Raw genomic sequence first — 21,533 nt, 5'->3', positions numbered from 1 at the left:
TCTCCTCCTCTCTCTCCCTCCCTCTATCCTCTAATTGTTCTTGCCAGGTGTTTTTTTTTTTTTTTTTTTTGGTTGGCAAATAAATAAAATAAAAACCTGACTAAAACAGCTACCATTCTGAATGGAGTGAGAGAAAATTTCTCTATGGTGATGATTTGAATTTCCCCAATTGCTAATGATGTTGAACATTTTTTTTTTTTTCATATATTTGTTGGAGGCGAGCCTGGGCAATGCATAGATTTATAGTTATTCTTTTGAGAAATGTCTGTTTAATTCATCTGCCCATTTATTCACTGGGCTATCTATTTATTTTGATGTTGAGTCTTTTAAGTTCTTTGTATATCCCAGACTCTAATCCTCTGTCAGAAGAGTAGCTAGCAAAGCTTTTCTCCCATTCTTTCTCCACATTCTTGTTTCCTTTGCTGTGCAGAAGCTTTTTAATTTGATGCCCTCCCATTTATTAACTCTTGGTATTATTTCCTGAGCTTTAGGAGTTTTATTGGGAAAGATATTTTCTGTGCCTATATGCTGGAGTGTTGATCCTGCATTTTTTTTTTCCAGGACTTGCATAGTTTCTGGTCATTCCTAGATCTTTGATCTATTTTGAGTTGATTTTTGTTCCGGGCAAGACATAAAGATCTAATCTCATTCTTCTACATATGGATATCCAGTTTTCCCAGCACTATTTGTTTAAAATAATGTCTTTTCTCCAATGTGTATTTTGGCACTTTTGCCAAGGATCAGTTAACTGCATCTGTGAGTCTGTGTGTTTTTAATGCCAATGAACCCCGCCCCCCTTTTTTAAAACACTCTGACAATTTGTGTGTGGGTGTATTGCTGGGGATGGAATCCAGAGCAGCCTCCAACCTACTGGGGAAGCACTCTACTGAGCTATATCCTCCAACCCAGGACTCTGGAAGTCTTAGTGAACTGGGAAAAGCAGCAATACAAAGAGGAAAAACTAATCCACAAGCCTCAGGGGATGGGCTCCACTACAACTATTATCCCATACCTTGAGTCCTGGCCATATGACACTGAGTTCTTCAAATGTCTAGTCCAACACTGGGATGTACTATAAGTTTAAAATGTACACTGGATTTCAAACTTTGCAGGAAAAAAAAAGAATGTAAAATCTTTTTCTTTTTTAATATTTTTTAGTTGTTGATGGACTTTTATTTTCTTTATTTATATGTGGTCCTGAGGATTGAACTCAATGCCTCACACATGTAGGCAAGTGCTCTACCGCTGAGCCACAACCCCAGCCCCAATAATGTAAAATCTTATTTTAAAATATTAATTACATGTTGAAATTATTTTAGATATTTTGGGTTAAATAAAAGCAAAATTAATTTTACCTTTTTTACTTTTTTGAGTTGGCTGGCAAAATTACTTCTGTGGCTTAATATATATATATATATATATATATATTTTTTTTTTTTTTTTCCCCCCAGTACCTGGGATAGAGTCAGGGACACCCTACCACTGAGCTATACCCCCAGCCCCCATACCCTTTTTATTTGAAACTCAGTCTCCTTAAGTTGCCAAGACTAACCTCAAACTTTTGATCCTCCCACCTCTGCCTCCCCAGTTGCTAGGAATTACAGGCATGCACCACCATGCCAGGATGTTTGCATTATATTTCTATTGGATAGTGTTGGTCTAGAAACATAATTGTACAGCTTGCAGGCACTAGAAATGATCACTGCTTAAATGAAAACCAGGGGGAAAACTAAATAAATGGACAATCTTGGGTTCCATCCTTAACACTGCAAAAAAAAAAAAAAAAAAAGGTCTGGGGATGTGGCCAATCCCTGGTATACACACACACACAAATATCCTCATTTTATAGATGAAGGAAATCAGTATGGAGATTCCTCAAAAGACTAGGAATGGAATCACCAAATGACCCAACTATACCTCTCTTTGGTANGCAAAAAAAAAAAAAAAAAAGGACAAATCTCCCCACAACCCCCAGGGCTAAGCTTGCACTCTGCCAATCCCTACCCTTGAGGAGCCCATCTTGAATTTGGGATTGTCTGAAACTCAAGAGAGGAAATCCGAAGTAGTATTTGTGGTCAATCAAAGACTCAACAGGGCTGGGATTGTAGGTATGTGGTAGAGCACTTGCATGAGGCTCCCAAGTTCAGAGAACATTTTCCTTTTTTTTGGTGGTGCTGGGGATTGAACTCAAGGCGTTATGCACGAGAGGCAAGCACTCTACCAACTGAGCTATCTCCCCAGCCACCCATTTTGCATTTTATTTAGAGACAGGGTCTCACTGAGTTGCTTAGTACCTCGCTAAGTTGCTGAGGCTGTCTTTGAACTCATGATCCTCCTGTCTCAGCCTCCCCAGCTGCTGGGATTACAGGTGTATGCCACCACACTGGCCAGTCCCCTTTTCTCTTTTGCTAGACAGGGTGGCACAGAAGTATAATCCCAGCTATTTAGAAGGCAAGAGAATCACAAGTTCAAGGCCAGCCTGGACAATTTAATGAGATCCAATTTCAAAATTTTAAAAAGGGCTGGGAAGGTAGCTCAGTGGTAGAGTTCTTACCTAATATCTTAAAGGCCCTGGGTGGTTCAATTCACAGTACTGGTGCAGGGGATCAAGCAAAAACAAAAAACAAGGTTGGGAAGTGACAGGAAAACCAAGGCAGAGAACTCCAAATGCCAGGAATAAAAGCTTGTATTATAAAAATGAGTTAACTGGAAACTTTTTACTCCTTGTTGCAGTTGGCATGTCAGATGTCAGGAGGACAGCTACAGGCATATGGTGCTTCCAAGCAATTTGGAAAGACCAGGATATAAACAAAATTAGATTATATTGTTTTACATAACTTTAAAATTTGATGGTTTTCAACAAATGCTATATTGTTCTAGCAAGTGAAACAATAAAATGCAAAGATATGGTAAAGGCAGACTCTCCCATCCATTCTGTCCTCTTAAGGGACCCAACTATATGTACACCATTATAAAGTATATGCATACACACATACATATATAACAGTTTGTTTACACATACATACAGATTTTATTTTTTCCAAAAATTAGCTGATGCATTGTCTGAGATTGAGAACTAATGCTTTTCTTTCTTTCCCTTTCTTTTTCCCACTTGCATTATACCTCATTCCCTTCCAGGTTCTTTCCCTTACCTTTCTTTCTTACCTCTTCCTAACTGTCCCACATAAAAATAAAACACACACACATACATACATGGGAGCGGGAGACATCATTAAGTCTTGTACAAAAATGGAATTTGGTAACTAATTAGAACAAATAAAAAATAATTAACTAAAAAAAATGGAATTTGGGGGTGGGTACTGGGGATTGAACCAGGAGCACTTTACCACTGATATCCCCAGCCCTTTTTTAAATTTTATTGTTGAGAGGGGGGTCTTGATAAATTGCTCCTGTCGGCCTCAAACTTGTGATTTTCCTGCAAAAATCCTGCCTGGCCAACTAATATAGGTCTAATTATTTTATAAGTTCATATTCCTTATGCTTATTTTGAAAAAAATTCTAGTTTGGGGCTGGGGTCGTGGCTCAGTGGTAGAGTGCTCACCTAGCATGCAGAGGCACTGGGTTGGTTCCTCAGCACCACATAAATGTAGACTAAAGATATTGTATCTGCCTAAAACTAAAAAATATTTTTAAAAAGTTCTAGTTTGTAAGAATTCTGAGGGGGATACTGGGGATTGAACCCAGAACTACATTTTTACCACTGAACTACATCTTCAGCCCTACCTACCCACCCGCATTTTTTTTTTTTTTTTTTTGAGACAGGGTCTTACTAAGTTGATTGGGGCCTCACTAAATTGCTGAGGCTGGCGTGGAACTTCAGATCTTCCTGCCTAAGCCTACCAAGTCATATGTGCCACCACTCCTGACACTTTTTTTTAAATATATTTTTTGTCCACTGATTTGATTAATAATATCTTTAGCTATAGTATGTTTTTTTTGGGGGGGAGGTGGCGTTACTGGTGATTGAACCTATGGGCACTTAACCACTGAGCCACATCCCCAGCTCTTTTTTTTATTTATAGACAAGGTCTACTAAGTGGCTTAGCCTCATTAAATTTCGGAGGCTGGCACTGAACTTTCAGTCCTACCTCAGCCTCCTGAGCCCTTGGGATTACAGGCATGCCCTGCCACTCTCAGCTAGCTATAGTTTTTATGTGGTTGAGATTTTTTAATATTTTTTTTTTAGTATTTGGAGGACACAACATCTTTGTTTGTATGTGGCGCTGAGGATCGAACCCGGGCCGCACGCATGCCAGGCGAGAACGCTACCGCTTGAGCCACATCCCCAGCCCGACACAATACCTTTCTAAAAAAATATTTATTTATTTAGTCAGTCTTAGGTGGATACAATATCTTTATTTTATTTTTATGTGGTGCTGAGGATCGAACCTAGTACCTCACACATGCTAGAGGCAAGCACTCTACCACATGAGCCACAATCCCAGCCCCAATACTTTTATTTTTTAATGTTATTTTTTAATAAGTTGGGATAATTATTTTTATATTTTAGTTGTAGATGGACAGAATACCTTTATTTATTTTATTTATTTATTTATTTTATTTATTTATTTATGTGGTGCTGAGAATCAAACCTAGTGCCTCATACGTGCTAGGCAAGCACCTTACTACTTACAGCCCCAGTCCCTGTTCTAAGATTTTTTTTTTTCCATTTGTAGATGGATACAATGCCTTTATTTTATTTTTATGTGGTGCTGAGGCTCGAACCCAGTGCCTTCCACATTCAGGGAAAGCACTCTACCACTGAGCTACAAGCCCAGCCTCCTGTTCTAAGATTTTTAATGTTTTCATGATTACATTTAAATATTTAGAATTAAGTATATAGCACAATATGAGATAGGGTTTCAACTATTTTAAAATTTATAATTTTTAAATTTTAGGACTAGAAATTTTTTATTTTATAAAAATCTAACTATGTAATCCAAATCAACTACCCTGTAAATATCCACTAGACATTTTTGAGCAGAATCAAATGATAAACTATGGAATTGTTATCCCTGCTTGTCAGGAGCTGCCTTGGATGAACACGCCTTCAAGTCCTGATGCCCTGGGGCTCTGACCAATTACTACATTTTATAGTGACTTGGGTATTATCCCAGCTCAGATAGCAAGGTGTGGCTCCAGATATAGGCATCGCCTGTGGTGGTTGAGTTACACTCACCTGTTCCTTTGTAATCCTACCCTTTTGCCCTTTTGGAGATAGAATGTTCCATGGAACCTCCCTTTGTGTGTTCCTTGTTTAAGAATAAAGAATTTTGGTGGCTCTCTCTCTTTCCACGGACTCTTAAGGACACGGAGCTGTCTCAGGAATATTGAAAAGGTAACTCTCTGTGGTTGCATGCTTTCTTTGTCATTTTTTTTGAGTTATTGGAATAGTCAGATTTTGTGAACCCAGCATTGGGTTGCCAGCTAGGATAGACGGTGACACCTGCTATTGTATAATGGTATACTGAACAAGGCAGGCAGTGTGACAGTTGCTAATCAATAGGACTCTGTATACCAGCAAAACTCATGGAGAGGCCAATAAAATCTGAAACATATTCTCAGAATATAAGCAGGCTGGGGTTGTGGCTCAGTGGTAGAGTGCTTACCGTGCACGCGTGAGGCACTAGGTTCGATCTTCAGCACCACATAAAATAAATAAACAAAAGGTATTGTGTTCATCTACAACTAAAAAAAGAATATAAGCAAAACCAACCTATAGGGGGAAAAGTAGCCCTTTTGTAAACAAAATAATCATTCCTGATTAATCTTTTAAAATTCTTCATAAGAATTGTATTAGTTTGCTAGGGCTGCCTTAACAAAGTTCTATCTACAGGATGGCTTAAACAACAAAAATTTATTTTCTCATAATTCCGGAAGCTATAAATCTGAGATCAAGGTGCCAACAGGGTTGGGAGGCTTCTCTCATTGGTTTACACATAGCCATCTTCTTCCTATCTTCAAATGATCTTCCTTCTATGTCCAAATCTGTTCTTGATTACCTCTTTAAAGACTAATTTTTAAATAAAATCACTTTATGAGGTACTGGAGGTTAGGACTTCAACATAACAATTTTGGTGAGGACACAATTCAGCCCATAACAGGAATTAATAATGTAGTTTTGTTGTTGTTGTTGTTTTTGGTACTGGGGATTTAACCCAAGGGCACTTCACCACTGAGCTACATCCCCAGTTCTTTTTATTTTTTGAGTTGCTGAGGGCCTTGCTAATTTGCCGAGGTGGCCTCAAACTTGAGGGCCTCAGCTTCCCATGTAGCTGGGATACAGGCCATGTGCCAACATGCCCAGCTCATTGGTTACTTCTTTTAAGTAGAATTTTCAAAAAGTTTTTTTTTTTTTTTTTGTCAAGAGCTTTAAAAAAAAAAATATGAGTCAGGTGCAGTGGCACATACCTATAACCCAGCTACTTAGAAGGCTGAGGCAGGAGCATTGCAAGTTCGAGGTCAGCCAGTTTTTTCAGCTTTTCACTTAATTTTTTTTCTTTTACCTTCTCCACTATACCCTGAAAATCACTGCTGAAGTATACCACTGAAGAGTATGTTGAAAATGTCCTCATTTGGAAGTCCAGTGTGCTATTCACTGCACCATGTAGCCACCTAAAAAAATGTCCTTATTTGGTAAGAAATAATTCAAACTACACTTACATGATGATGATCTCTAAGCTATCTAATTTGACCTAGGAAAAGGATTCTAGTGACACTACGTTAAACATTTCCTAAGGATCTTAACACATTGTGCTGCTGTGACCAGAAATGCCACATAATGGTGGATAACCTAACATTAACACTGAACCAGAAATATAGTAACATAAAATTTCTCTATCTACCTTTCAAAAAGCATCACTGAAATCTGAATCCCACCCCTCCACAATTAAGAACCAGTGGTTAGGGCTGGGGATGCAGCTCAGTGGTAGAGTGCTTGTTGAGTATACCCCAGACCCTTAGGTTAGAGTAAGAAACCTCCCTGGCACCCCCCCCCCCAAAATAATAATAGATAAATAAAGAACCAGTGATTATTTTATTTATCAGGAAACTATGCTCCAGAAGGGTTGAAATGACTTATTTAAAAACAATGAGAAAGCTGGGCACCATGGCACATGCCCGTAATCCCAGTGGCTCAGAAGGCTAAGACAAGAGGATCTCGAGTTCAAAGCCAGCTTCAGCAAAAAACCGAGGCACTAAGGAACTGAGTGAGACCCTGTCTCTCAGTAAAATACAAAATAGGGCTGGGGATATGGCTCAGTGGTCAGGTGCCTCTGAGTTCAATCTCCAGTACCCCCACCCCCCAAAAAAGACAGAGACAGATAAATCTAGGCATCAGATATAAATTCTAAGCTAATGCTCTTAATTGCTATTTTAGAAACCATTAATTCCCATTTTTTTTATGTTTAGGGATTTTATCCAATATATAATTCTGTTCATTACAATTTTTTTTTGGTTGTTGATGGACCTTTATTTTATTCCTTATTTATATGCAATGCTGAGAATTGAACACAGTGTCTCACACATGTGAGGCAAGTGCTCTACCACTGAGCCACATCCCCAGCCCTCATCACAACTTTTTAAAAGTAATAAAACTATAAAAATGAGATAAAAGGATAAAGGATACATTCTTTTATTTATTTATATCCCAATCTTATTCCAAAAAAGGCTTACAAAAATGTAGATAATACAGTAATTTTTAAAAAGATTAGAATAGAAAACTGAGAATAAGGAAAATAAAAGCAAGTTGGAACCAAGAATGTGACTAACATGCAAAATACATAAATGGTTGCTGAAGGTGGGGCACAATTTGGGCTTTAAGTAGTCTAATATTAGCATGAGAAGAAAAAGATAGTCAGTTGAATATTTACTATCTTTAAGGTAAAAACCAAACAGCAATTCAGGAAAAGCACAACTAGACACAGAGAAAATTTATGAACTGTAATGATTAACACCTTTTTACAGACTCAAGTTTTATAGAGATTCATATGGACTGCTGAAGTACAATCCAGAAAAAGCAATTCTGCAGAGACTAACAAAATGCCAATTATATACAGGCAAAATCTGGCTTAATACAGAGACAGAAATAGTAAGCACAAATATACAGGATACTCTCAGACTCTTTGGATTGGAAAAGAGAGAACAGATATAATTGAAGATATAACGTGGTCTATATAAAAGCAAATTTGGGGGGGGGGGTAATTCCAAGGATTGAACACAAGGGTGCTCCACCACTGAGCTATATTCCTAGCCCTTTTATATGTTATTTAGAGATAGTGAGGCACCAAGAATTCAGCAAGACCCTAAGTTGCTAAGGCTGGTTTTGAATTCATAATCCTCCTGCCTCAGCCTCCAGAGCTGCTGGGATTATAGATGTGCACCATCATGCCCAGCTAAAAGCAAATTTTCCCCTCAAATATCAGAATTAAAATGAAGCTTCTGAGAAGTTAGTTTAGGAAAATGAAAAAAGAAAGTCATAAAAGAATTGTAGGGCTGGGGATATAGCTCAGTTGGTAAAGTGCTTGCCTTGCATACACAAGGCCCTGGGTTCAATCCTCAGCACCAAAAAAAAAAAAAAGAATTGTTTGTAAATTCAAGGACCAGGTGATTTTTCTTACAAAAGGAAAAGGTTCTTGAGATACATCTCTAACCTTAAATCTTAAGGTTGATGTATGCCTTTGAATCCCTTGATTTGCCGATAAAAAACTGCATTTTGAGCTGTCTAGGAGAAATGTTCAGCTCACTACTTCTTTTCGTCTTTTGGAAAATATTTTGGTAGCTATTCCAGTTACCCCTAGAGAAGACATTTAATCCCCCATGTTTTAGTTTCTATTTTCTTTTTCACTTTAGGCTATTGCATTCATTCCCCCCACCTTTTTTTGGTATTAATTATTGAACCTAGGGGTGCTTTACCACTGAGCTATAACCCCAGCCCTTTTTATTTCTTATTTTGAGACATGGTCTTGCTAAGTTGCTGAGGTTCACCTTGAACTTATGATCCTCCTGCCTCAGCTTCCCAAGTTTCTGTGATTACAGGCATGCACCACCATACCTAGCTCATTTTCCAATTTTTAAAAATTAGATTTACTGACAACTGACCTTTAGCCCCAGTTTTTGTTTTAGTTCCCCCTAACCCCAGTATTGTGGGTTGAACTCAAGAACATTCTACTACATCCCCAGCCTTTTTTTTTTCCATTTTGAGACATTAAGTTGCCAAGTCTGGCCTCAAACTTTTCCTGCCTTATCCTCCCAAGTAGCTAGAATTACAGACATGCATCACTATGCCCAACTCCCAGACTCTATTTTTTAGCTGCATATTTAGGTGTTAAGATGCCAACTTTTTAAGCCTTTGAAAAACATATTTCTTCTGACTAGCCTATTAAACATATAAATAGCACCTTTGGAGTCCATGAAGTGTTGTTATTACCCAAGAAAGGAAACATGGCAAAGAAACAAGGAAAGAGAAAGGTAGAGGAAGCCTTTTGCTACAGACTGGAGAAGTGAAACAAAGGAAAAAGTTACCACTCTGACCTGAGATGTTATATGAACCGGTAAGTTGTATGATGGGGAACTGAGTGCCCAAAATTTGAACTCTAGACTAATGCCTAGAAGAATAGAATAGTAAGGGGCTACAAAGTCAAAACTAGATCATCAAAGTGGTAATACTGAGTTGGTAGTGGAAGAGATCCTCAGGTTCCCAGCTGGGCCCCAATCTATAGTAGACAGGGTCAAGCAGGGACAGAGTGGACCAGGAAGGACTCCAGATCACAGTCAAAGTCCTTGAAGGGTTTGGACTCCAATGGACTGGGCTGAGTATCTTGTGTCTTCATGACAAAGTCCACTGGCTGCTTCTGTAGGAGCTCTGGGTCAAAGGTCACACCCCTAAAGAAGGGGTGGACCTGGAAGTGATGTAGATAACGTAGACGGTGGAGGGGGTTCTGGCATAGGAGCTGAAGGGAAATAGAGTATGAAGGATGAGGAATTGGGACAGGAAAGAGACTAAACAAAGATCATGAAAAGGGAGAATGAAGTTCATGGAGCTGTGGAGAACAGGGAAAAGAACTCTAAAGAGTAAAAGATTTGTAAAAGGGGGAGAAACAGGCTAATTTGAGGCAAAGGTAGAAATAAAGGAGCTAGGATGTGTGAATTTTCAGATGGGAAGAGTGCAGCACTGGTCAAGACTCTGAAAGGATCTGTCTGTTCTGGATGGTGAGGTGATTTGGAGGACCAGGAACTCAGGAATGTATGGTTAGAGGGCAGATAATTAGATTAAGTTGAAGTAATCCCCCAAAAACCCCAAAAAGTATTAATCAGAGAAATGGGAAATATCACCTTAATGATAGGGCATTGAATGGTTTAACAGTCAATAAGGAAAGCAGTGCTAACCCTTACCTCATGAAGCAGGAGAGAGAGCTCCTGGTTAAGAGAAGCTGGAATTTCAGAGTCACAGTGGGTCACACTTGCCAACATGGCCACATGATCTTTCTCTGCAGCCACTGGGAACTGAGTGAAGAGGTGGAGGAGGGAATGAGACATGATTTCCTAAGGTCTTCCTTCTTCCCACCACAGGGCAAAGTTCTCTTCTCTGCCCAATACCACTACCAATCTCTCACCTTTCCAGTTGCCAGAGAGAAAAGCAAGACACCCAGGGACCACCAATCAGCAGCATGGTTGTAAGGCCCACCACTCAGGACCTCTGGGGCTATGGATTTGAAAGATACCCATCATGACATCCTTTGGCTATATACCAGTCCAGTATTTACCCACCAGCTTTAGCCTCTCTCACCCATGTATTGAAGAGTGCCACAGATAGTATAGGCTCGGGCTCCCTGGGGCAGGTGGCGGGACAGACCAAAGTCTGTCAGTTTCAGATGGCCTATGAAAGAACATAAGGCAACCCAACAGCACTCTGTTCCACCCCTGATCAGCCATGATAAGGGTATCTCTCATCTTGGGGCTAGGGAAGAAAAGACTTACCTCTTTCATCCAGAAGGATATTCTCCATCTGAAAGATCACAGAGGAGAAGTTATTATTATTCCTCTTCAACTCTTTTATCATGTATACCCTTCAAAATGAAGAAGGTGCCCTTACTCGGCATTCAAAGCTATATTTGGAAGAGCCATCACACAAATCCTTGGCACCCACTAGGGCCCCATGATCAAATGTTCTCAGCTCTCCAACTGCTTTCTCCTCAGACCTGTTGGAACTTCTTATTGAACCCCCACATCAGTAAGTGAAAAAACACTTAACTCTACCTTCACGTCTCGATGGATGATGCCCACGTCATGGAGATAGCCTGTGGATGACAGTAAGCATGGTGTGTACTGAAGTTCTCCTGTTCTTTCCAGTTTCCCTGGTAACCCCTACCTTATCTTTCTCCTTATTCTTTGGCTTCCAGAGTTAATATCAATTCTCTCCTCCCCATCAACTTAATTATTCCCTTCCCATTTCCCTTTCTTACTTACACAGCACAAGGACCAGCTCAGCCGCAAAGAGACGGATGGAAGCCTCAGGAAAGCAGCCAACAGCAGACCACAGGGAGTACAGATCAGTGCTGCAGTAGATACACACTGCAAAGCACCAGAAATCTAGGCAATGTTTGGGGGATTACAACACCAGGGCTCAAGGCATTATAGGCCTCCTATCCAAACTGATATCACCTGCTATTCCCTCTCCCTTTGGAATAGAGAAGTGCTATGAGAAGGGGAAGACAGCAAAGGCAAAATAAGCCTAAAGAGATAGGTAACAATGGTAGGTGGACCCTAGGGGATGAGGAAAGAGGCCAGTCACTCACTGATGAAGAGATGCCGTTTTCCCTGCCAGCTGTCCCCCAAGCTGTGTACAAAAGGGTGGTTGATCTGTCTCTAGGGACAAAGAAATCAGGAAGTTAGGAAAAGAACAGTGTCACTGAAGAGAGAGTCAGCCAAGAAATCAGGTTGTGCAGAAATTGAGCAGCTACTTCAACTCTGCATTCAGAGGAACTCAGTAATTAGGACTACCTGGTAATCTTGGAACCAGCATAACACTAAAGAACACACTAGGACATGCTGGAGAGATTTCCCTCACAGAACCTAGAATAACTGTGTTAATAGGTATTAGCTACGTTTTTTAGGATCTACTTTGGTGTTAAGGTTAAAGCAGATGGGGAGAACAGAACCAGAAAAATTAGAAAAGCTGGTCAAGAATGATGCTTTCCTGTGGTTCTTCCCATCATCCTTCCAGGACTCTGTGCATACCTGGATGCTGACCTCCTCTTTGCACTGCCTCAGGGTGTCCCTCTGTAGGACTTTTACCTTGGGTACCACCTATAAAAGGAAAGAGTGATGACTTATAGAAAATCATGCAATTGAATTGTTTATTCCTCTGAAACTCTCAGGAACAAAGATGGGAAGCAGGAACTAGAGAGTAATGTGAAGGAGTACCCAGGCCCCTACCTTCACTGCAAATACAGCTTTCTGGGCACAATCTAGCACCTTCAGGACAGTTCCAAAAGAGCCTTTAGCCACAAGACCTAAAATCTATATAGAGAAAGAGAATAGAAAGATGGTTTATAGATTTCCCCCAAAGAGACCCACTCCCAGGGATTCAGATGTCTTACCTTCAACTGCTGCTGCCCCCTAATGGGCCTCATGGGAAACTCTGGTAGAAAGAGGCTGATGAACTGAGGCACTGGCCACTCAGACAAAGGCTTCTCTACCAGCAGTGGGGTCGCCTCTAGGGGCTCCTGGTGTAGGCATTGATGCCCTTGTAGTTGCCATAGTTCTTCCAGACCTGACCTGATGGTCCCCATACCTGACCAGAGGCTCTTCCAGCCTCGGACCCAGGGGCCCTGGATGTTGTCACCCTGCTGAGAAGCAAGGGAGCCACTCTAAACCTGGCCCTGAAGTATTACAGTTTCTGCACATCTTAGTAGGCACTCCCCTCAAGTCTCAATCACTAGAGGTACATTTTTGAATATCAATCAAAATTCCTATTACCCTTGCTTTGTGAGAAGATCTGGATTTCCTGGACATAATTCAAATCCTCTAGTAAAGCAACCGTTGGAATTTTTTTTCATGATGCACCAGGAAAACAACCTGTGCCTCAGAACAGGGCTGCAATGCTTTCACATCACAGTCTCCCTGTCCCACCCCCACAATGGGTATCACTGACATGCTAGTAACTAGGCACTTCCTGGGCCTCAGGAGGCCCATGCCTCCTTCACTTTCAATAGGCTGCCAGAGCCCCCACAGCCTACCTTGTGAGGTGCAGTCACCTGGGTGTGTTGCCCCTGCCGACAGCTCACCGCCCCCATTCCCAGCCTTTGCCTCCTCTCTCCTTCCACTAAATCTGTTGTCCCAGTTATATAAGCAATCCCTCCACTGGATGCTGAATTAAACAGGAGCCCCGCCTGTTCTAATGTGTACAGACCCATCAGCTTTGGACCAATGTCATACGAGGACTGGCAAGTATCTGTGATAGAATCTTCAGGCACAGAAGAAAAGAGGCCACCCTCAGAGTGGCAGCTATAGGATGTTTCAGGTAGGTGGGGAGAAAAGGATACAGACAGTTTGAACACATGCACTTAACACAAAAAATAAACCAAAAAAACAGCATCAAATTTAAAATATTTTTTTTTTCTCCTTAGGTCATTTTTTTTGCCATTCTCCAGGGCATAATCCGGGGGAAGAGTAGGGAACCCATGGCCAGCCCTAGCTCCTATTGCCATCCTCCCAAGTGAGCACACAGATTGGGGAGAAGCTGATTCTCCCCTAGAACACTAATACCTTTTTCATACAAGGCAGTAGAGGAGGGACAGAGGATCAGCCCCTTCCCCTTGGCTTCCTGGCACAGAGGGAAAGCAGTTATGCTTAGAAATATATTTATATGTGTGTGTGTATATATATATATATTTATATATATATATATGTCTATAAAAATTTATCATACTTGATCAGGACTCTTCCCCCACCCTTCCACTTGACCCCAAGGAAACAGGATCCCAGCCATGGGTCCATTCCCTGGGGTCTTGCTCTCTTCTTGCCTCTTTGGCCCTGGGCCTAATCAGCATGAGATGAACTCAGTATTATTGTCCACCATGCCCTGCGGGGAACAGGCCAGCTGCTAAAGAGCTATGCCTCCCTCCATAGTACTCTGTGGGCTCTAAACCCCCACAAATCCTGGTGGATAAGGGGAAGCCCCTCCCATCCCACAAGTCCCTGGGCCTGAGCCAGAGTCAGATCATGTACTGCAGCCACTTGAATTGCCAGATCACTTGCGCCTGCCAAAGATGGACTTCTTGCCAGGGTTCTTGTCACCCACACTTAAACCGATGAGGAGCCGAGCTTTCTCCTCCTCTTCCTGCTGTTTCATATTCAGGTCTGATTTAGTTTCTAGCTTCCCTCGGACCTCAGACCCTGTTGCAGGCTTCAGCCTTAATTTTTCTTTGATTACCTGGCAGGTTGGAGAGGAGTAAAAGGAAAGGTAAATATTAGTGGGGCAAGCAGAATAAATCAAAGTGAACCAAGTCAACCAAGATTTATTAAACATATATACAAATCACAAGAGAGCAGCTCAAATTATAAAATGGTCTCTGCTTTCAAGAAGCTCACAGTCTAATTAGAACCCATTCTAAACTTAAGGTTGTAGCAGCCCTTAGTTCCCTAAAATTAATAGTTGTCAACATTACACAAAGCAGTAAACATTTAATTTAATCATTTGGGCAAAGTTGTGGCGAGGACAAAAGAGAAGAAGGCTCTCACTTCAGTCACCTGCCCATTCTCAAAACAACTATTAAATATATCCTAAAAAAGGTTCCTGAGCAGGGGATCTACTTGCCAGCCCCTGTTAACCAAACAGCCATGAGCCCTGGCGGGATACCTGGGCAACCAGGGCTTTGCGGCTATCCCTTTTGACTGCCATGGCAAAGTCTAGCCATGTCCATGTGTTGTTGTGGTACTCCAGACAAGGCAGCACCAGATTAAGGTCACCCCAGTCCACACTGTTCTTTTCACCCTGCAAGAGAAGGGGGAGAGAAGAGGGGAAAAAAGTACATAAGCACTACTCTGAATCTATGCCAGTACTTGAGTGTAAATCAGTCCTGCAACATCAACCTACAGATACTGATTTCTCCTTACCTCAGTCTAGTAAGATGCTAACCCCTGCAGGAAGCAGAAGGAACAGCAGATTTATCACCCAGTTTGTCTATAATCTCTGATTATAATCCCTGATGATCTTTACTGGTACCCTTTCCATTCTGTTCTAAATTCCCTGTTCCTAAAAAGTGCTGAGGAGGTACAGACCTTATAGCTGACACACAGTGGAACCTGTGGTATCTTTATGTAGATGAAGGAGTTGTTCATGGCAGCTCGCTCTTTCATCTTGTCAATGTCATCCACAGGATGCTGGGAAAAGCACAAGAATATCATGAGCCTCTGGAAATATCAGAAGAAATGCAGGACTCTAAATATCACCCCTTCCTTTCAATCCTGGAGTAGACTCAAAGAAAACAAGAGAAATCCCCAGCCAGGACCAATAGAGTCTCCCACTTTTCTATTATCAGGGGTATATGTAGTACCTCAGGTGATTTGCGAAATGACCTTCTGACCCCAGAACTTCGAGTCAAGCCCTGTGCCACACCCTTCCCAGGGCCCAGAGGTACGGAATCATCTGTTGCAATTAGCTGCCGAGGCTTTACCACTGGTATTCCTATGAAAAAGCAAGCACAGCAACTACCATCCCCCTTCTGAAGCAATCTGCTATCTCTGTGGCTGCCACCCCATTCTTCTGGTCCTCCACCATAAAAGTTCTTACCAGTAGTCACCAGTTTGGATTTATCCTCTTCATCACCAACTTCATCATCTTCCACAGTTCGTCCAGGAAAAAAAAAGCCCATCATTCTATGAAAGAACTGGTGTGTCAGCTGGATGGTTAGAGGCACCACATTTACCTAAAGGGAAAAAAAGTTGAAGAAATTAAGCTCAGACACTATCCCTCAGTTTCCTACCCCTAATTAGCATAGTATAACACACAGATATCTTTGGATTGCCCTTTGTTTCTGGGCTCCCAAGGGACTGTACACTAACCTCAAAGTGTTCTTTAACAGAGATACCCCCCACAGGAGGCCGGACTTTGCTGAAGAGGCGGAGGGCTAACTGTCGCCCAGACTGGCAGGAACTCTGGGGCCGTAGGACTACCTGTAGGGCAGAGTAAACAACAGCCCAATCAAATGTCCTCATTGCCACAAATCAACCCACAAATGCTCCATACAGAGAAGCAAGATTCTAAACTGAGCAAGATTTTACCATCTCAGATCCACATTGTTTCTTTTAATGGGTTTACACAGAAAAGCCATTATAAATGCCCTGTGCTTTTAAAAAAGCATATGAACCAGTGAGGAGGAAATAAGACTTGCTATACAGGTTTGAAGGTGTAGCTCAGTGGTAACAGTATTTGTATTGCATATGTAAGGCCCTGGGTTTGATCCCCAGTATCACAATAAAAACAGGGGCAAGGAAGTGGAAAAGGGCAGGATACTGAGATGGGTACCTGATAAGAATATTGAGCTCTTCACTTTCCAGCTGTAAATTAGCCTTCTCTTGGTTTAGCTGCNAAAAAAAAAAAAAAAAAAAAAAAAAAAAAAAAAAAAAAAAAAACTTGCCTTATAGACAGCATTGGGGAGAAGGTTGTTCATAGTGAACCAGCCCAGCTCCAAAAGATGTTCTGCTGTGTCATCAGACTTATTCACCTATAAAGACAGATTTTTGCCCCAGTCCACTATAGTTAACCTTAGGAGCTTGCTAGAGAACTGCTAAATACCCTGTTTGTTTTCAGATCCTCCATGTGCCTAGTCCCAATCTTTGATCTCTCTTTAAATGTCACAGAATCACCATACCCACTAAACCAGTTTCTCACTGGTACTCCTGGCTAGGGATAACAGTACTTCCCAGTCACTGTGACATTTAAAAATTTTCTCATTCATTTCCAAACATCCTCTGTGAGAGAAAGTAGTGAATATGTCCTCTTCCCCATCCAAATGAGCACCTCATTTGGATGTGTCTAGAGTCTTAGAAGCTTGACTAACCTATGTTCTCCTACAAATGGACCTTGAGAGCTTATTTGGAGGTTCTAGCAGGGAAGTGCAGCTACCAAAGAAGTCCTCCTCTATCGGGGAAGGTTGTCCTCTTCAACTGAGCATGCAGCTTCGGGAAGGATGCACATGGAGCGGTGAGGGAGGAAGGGGACACCCGACTAGCCAGCCAGATCAGCTAAATCAACCCTGGCGATCAATGGGGTGACAGATGTCGTAGCCAGATCGCCTTCACATCCTAGAATGTTTCTATTCTAAGCTAGACTTGGAAGATTACTTCCCTCTGAGCCACATTTGCAGGGATAGATAATCTTAGTGAAAGAAGCATTTGATCAAACATATCTATGTTTGTGTCATTTAGTATCTAAGGAAGCTCTGCTCATGTTTCTAATCACGGCCATCATTACTAATCGTATATTAATTAGCCCCCCTTTTAAATCTCTTTATATGAACTGAGGATTTGAGGTAGGTCAATGCTTTAAAGAGTTGCCTTTGTGTGTCTGTATCTCAGATACCTTGCTATAGAGGAACCTCTGTAGCTCCAGTTCAGCAATTCCTAACTGTCCATCTTCCTCTGTCAGGCGCCACCGTGCCTGAGCGAAGTAAAACTCGGTGCGGCGGACCACACTTACATCTTCTTGCTGCTTTCGCAGCTCCATCTTGTTGGCCCTCTGAAGCTGGAAATCCTTAAAACACCTATAAATGAACAGGACAGCCAAAGCCAATAAGGGAAACATTAAATAGGTTGGGGGTAGGATAGAATGCTCTGGAATGATGCAGATGAACCTACTGTGGGTGAGTAGTCTCTTTAAGTACCCCCCCCGCAGCTGGGCTATAGAAACACGTTCAACAGGGCTGGGGATGTGGCTCAAGCGGTAGCGTGCTCGCCTGGCATGCGTGGGGCGCTGGGTTTGATCCTCAGCACCACATAAAAATAAAGATGTTGTGTCCACCGAAAACTAACAAATATTAAAAAAAAATTTTTCTCTCTCAAAAAAAAACACGTACAGGGGCTGGGGATGTGGCTCAAGCAGTAGCGCGCTCGCCTGGCATGCGTGCGGCCCGGGTTCGATCCTCAGCACCACATACAAACAAAGATGTTGTGTCTACCAAAAACTAAAAAAAAATAAATATTAAAATTCTCTCTCTCTCTTTAAAAAAAAAACAAAAAACAAAAAACACGTACAACATTTTTCACCTCTATAGCTTCTTGATAAAAGTGTCTCTTCCCCACTAAAAACCTTTATGATTATTATCTGCAATTGTGTTCCTTACTAATCGACTTCAAGGTATTTTCAATACAGATACATGGTGTCAAGGCCACTTTCTCAATTACTCATTTTCTTGCAGCAGAGCCTTTTCCAATAAGTATGTTACTAAGGACCCAGAGGAAGGGTTCTCCTGTTCTTGACCTCTTTGGACAAATCCAGCAATACTTGTGTCTGAATTTACTTCTATGTCAGCCTTTGATAATGCAATTAGGTATAAAGACTGTCAGAACATGGGCAAGGAGCCAAGCACAATGGCATATGACTATAATTCCAGCTATTTGGGAGGCTGAGATAGGAGCATCAGAAATTTGAAGCCAGCCTGGGCAACTTAGGGAGACCCAGTCTCAAAAAATGCTGAGGATATGGCTCAGTGGTAAAGCACCCCTGGGTTCAAACCCCGAATACATAAAAAACAAACAACAACAACCCCCCCCCCACAACAACAACAATAAAAACATGGGCAAGGAAGTGGAAAAGGGCAGGATACTGAGATGGGTACCTGATAAGAATATTGAGCTCTTCACTTTCCAGCTGTAAATTAGCCTTCTCTTGGTTTAGCTGCAACTGAAACTTTTGGTTCAAGTCAAGCAAGTTCTCATTCTTGCTATCATCCTGCAAAGACTAGGGGACCAGGATAGGAGAAATTAAGAGAAGATCTCCCCTAATCTAGAAGACTTCCCTATCCTCACACTATCTGGGGTGACTACCTTCATGACAGAATACATCTGCTTCTCCAGGTGCCGTATCTGGGCCACATGCTGCCGCACAGCCTCCTGCAGATGCAATATGCTACTGCGTTGCTCCTCAGGATTGCTAGAGATCTCAAGCTGGAACCTGACACGCTGCTTCTTCTCACTGTGCTCCTAAAGAAATGAAAAGGGAGGGGCTGGGGTTGTGGCTCAGAGGTAGAGTGCTCACCTACCATGAGTGAGGCACTTAGTTCAATCCTCAGCACCATATAAAAAGGAAATAAAGATATTGTGTCCACTTATAACTAAAAAATAAATATAAAAAAATGGAAAGGGAAATGAAATAATATTTTACTTTTGTTTTGTTTTGTGTGGTGCTGGGGATAAAAACCAGAGCCTTGCACATGCTGAGCACATGGTTTACCATTGGGCTACATCCCAGTACCAGGAATATTTGTTGTTCTGTAAGATTTTTTTAATAGACAAGTCATGTAGATATCTGTCACCATTAGCAGTAACAATGAGGGGTAGGTGGGTTTCATAAACCAGGCCCATAGGGTCGGGATGGCAAAAATGATATAGTTTAAGATATTTAGAGTTGTTTAGGTGGAGAGTGGAGAATTGGCCGGGAAAAACAGTCAAGGGAAACAAAAGCTCTATAGTCATAAGGACATTCAAATGTTTCCTAGATTAGTGGAATTTCAACTGCTGCTGCTGCCTAGTAGAGGATGTACCAGTCAAAGGTCCTTTTTCAGTGTGAAGCATGGCTTTTATTACTAGAGTACAAATAAAGCACAAAGTCTATGGATTCCTCTGAGGCTAACCAGCATTCTATAGGGGCCCATACTCACCTTCCGCTTGGGTTCTACATGGAGCAGCAAGTTGTTGACGATGTCCAGGATCATGGCATACTGAGCTGGGTTGGTGGAAATTTCCAACTCATGATGGATAAGGGTGAAGGTATCCACAGCCCCTAAGTAATTGTTAGCAACTGAATAAGAAGCTCAAGTTTCTCTCTAAATATTTACTCCACCTTTTAACCCACATTTGGAGCCACTCCTATTCCCCAAAGAAAGGAATAAAAGATGCTTATAGGTAGAAAGAAACATACTCGCTTATTTTAGAATCAGAACAATACCCATCCATCCCAGTTTCTTCCAATAATGTAGGTTATTCTCTCAGAACTTACAAAATATAGAGCAAAGTAAAATATTAATGCCAGTGCACAACAGGACTTTTAATAATTACTATCTCAAAACCACTAAGAAAATAACTACTTTCACAGGTTCCTACTTCTCTCCCTAAAGCTTTTTGAACCCTGAATACCTTCCTGTTTCTTTAAGAGATCTTCCTTTTCCTGGTTCTCATGAACCTCAGGTGGCTTAATCTGAGTTGCTAGTTCGGGATCAATGTCATGGCTGTAACTAATATAGTACATTCGGCAATTACAACGTGAAATGATTCGCTGGACTTGTTGAGTTTGCTGGGCCTCAGCTGGCTGGTTCCAATCTGAAAATATGGGAAAAGGACAAAGAGAAAGACATTTCAATAAAGGCATGGTCAGAGTGTCCCAGCTATATCTACTTTCAACATAATACAAAATGGTCTTACTCCAGCATACACTGATGTTAGGATTAGATAAGTAGGGCTTGGGATGTAGTTCAATGGCAGAGCACTTGCCTAACATGCTCAAGGCCCCCAGCACCACCAAAAAAAAGGCATGGAGAGTAGAGAAATAACAAGGCCCATTTGGGATACACATCTGCTCCTAATCATATCATGAGAAGACAGGGGAAAACTGACCTGTGGTTGTGGTAACCATGCCTCCCACTGCTTGTCCGCTTTCCATCAACTCCTGCACAGAGTCCAGACTTCGCTGTCGGTGCTCCTCAATATTCTTCACCTGAAGACAGAAATGCAGCATCTTTAGCTTCTGGGGAAACAGTGGCTTCTCCTAACCAATTGAGTAATAGATCTCTATGTTTCAAGCACAGTCATGTACATAATAAAGTTTTAGTTAATAAAAGACTATATATGATGATGGTTCCATAAGATTATATTACCTAGTGATGTCACAGCCATCTTAGTTTTTATAAGTACAGTTTATGATGTTTACACAATGATGAAAATACCTAATGACACAGTTCACAGGATGGACCCCACTGTTAAATGACACATGACTTACTCCACTGACTTGAGTTAGCTTAAAGGATCTTACCAGAGTAGAGGAAATTATATGGTTCTCTCTTATCCCAAACCACCCAAATTCTCCAACCTAATTGGGTGCATACTTTACCAGGCCACAGGTGTGAAAAACAATAAGCTAGGTTAAAATCAAATCATGTGGGGCTGAGGATGTGGCTCAAGTGGTAGCGCGCTCGCCTGGCATGCGTGCGGCCTGGGTTTGATCCTCAGCACCACATACAAATAAAGAAGTTGTGTCTGCTGAAAACTTAAAAAAAAAAAAAAAAAAAAAAAAAAAA

At 41.4% G+C, this 21,533-nt stretch overlaps 2 protein-coding genes across 5 annotated transcripts in view; both read right to left on the bottom strand.

Annotated features, from left to right (window-relative positions):
• Bltp2 (bridge-like lipid transfer protein family member 2) overlaps positions 1–21,533 on the bottom strand; it is a 41,983-nt gene that overhangs the window by 55 nt on the left and 20,395 nt on the right. The window contains exons 27-39 of one of the 2 annotated variants that reach the window (XM_015501116.1): positions 20,854–20,953; positions 20,377–20,559; positions 19,902–20,023; positions 19,069–19,224; positions 18,861–18,982; positions 17,606–17,786; positions 16,662–16,748; positions 16,087–16,197; positions 15,815–15,950; positions 15,579–15,709; positions 15,304–15,405; positions 14,882–15,016; positions 13,618–14,455 (exon numbers count right to left, since the gene is read on the bottom strand). In XM_015501116.1, coding sequence (XP_015356602.1) covers positions 14,273–14,455; positions 14,882–15,016; positions 15,304–15,405; positions 15,579–15,709; positions 15,815–15,950; positions 16,087–16,197; positions 16,662–16,748; positions 17,606–17,786; positions 18,861–18,982; positions 19,069–19,224; positions 19,902–20,023; positions 20,377–20,559; positions 20,854–20,953 — 1,749 coding nt within the window. In that variant the 3' untranslated portion in view covers positions 13,618–14,272. Of the gene's footprint in view, positions 1–6,675; positions 6,680–7,210; positions 7,218–13,617; positions 14,456–14,881; positions 15,017–15,303; positions 15,406–15,578; positions 15,710–15,814; positions 15,951–16,086; positions 16,198–16,661; positions 16,749–17,605; positions 17,787–18,860; positions 18,983–19,068; positions 19,225–19,901; positions 20,024–20,376; positions 20,560–20,853; positions 20,954–21,533 lie in introns of those variants that run through there. The other variant, XM_048794099.1, reaches the window with a different exon arrangement.
• Rskr (ribosomal protein S6 kinase related) lies at positions 9,197–13,485 on the bottom strand. 3 transcript variants are annotated; one of them, XM_048794120.1, is made up of 11 exons: positions 12,621–13,485; positions 12,457–12,540; positions 12,259–12,327; positions 11,817–11,886; positions 11,488–11,610; positions 11,278–11,318; positions 10,999–11,026; positions 10,808–10,897; positions 10,635–10,723; positions 10,414–10,524; positions 9,197–9,971 (listed from the first exon to the last, which is right to left on the bottom strand). In XM_048794120.1, exons 1-11 carry the CDS (start codon positions 12,810–12,812, stop codon positions 9,750–9,752), a joined length of 1,119 nt encoding a protein of 372 aa, XP_048650077.1. In that variant the 5' UTR covers positions 12,813–13,485; the 3' UTR covers positions 9,197–9,749. The 3 variants fall into 3 exon arrangements, with proteins under 3 accessions (XP_048650077.1, XP_015356603.1, XP_048650084.1); XM_015501117.2 differs by having other exon boundaries at positions 11,488–11,592; XM_048794127.1 differs by having other exon boundaries at positions 9,842–10,524.

Source organism: Marmota marmota, unplaced genomic scaffold (genome assembly GCF_001458135.2).
Source record: "Marmota marmota marmota unplaced genomic scaffold, marMar, whole genome shotgun sequence".
NCBI lineage: Eukaryota > Metazoa > Chordata > Mammalia > Rodentia > Sciuridae > Marmota > Marmota marmota.
Note: the sequence above shows the minus strand (reverse complement) of the source record. Positions and strands in the feature narration are given on the sequence as shown.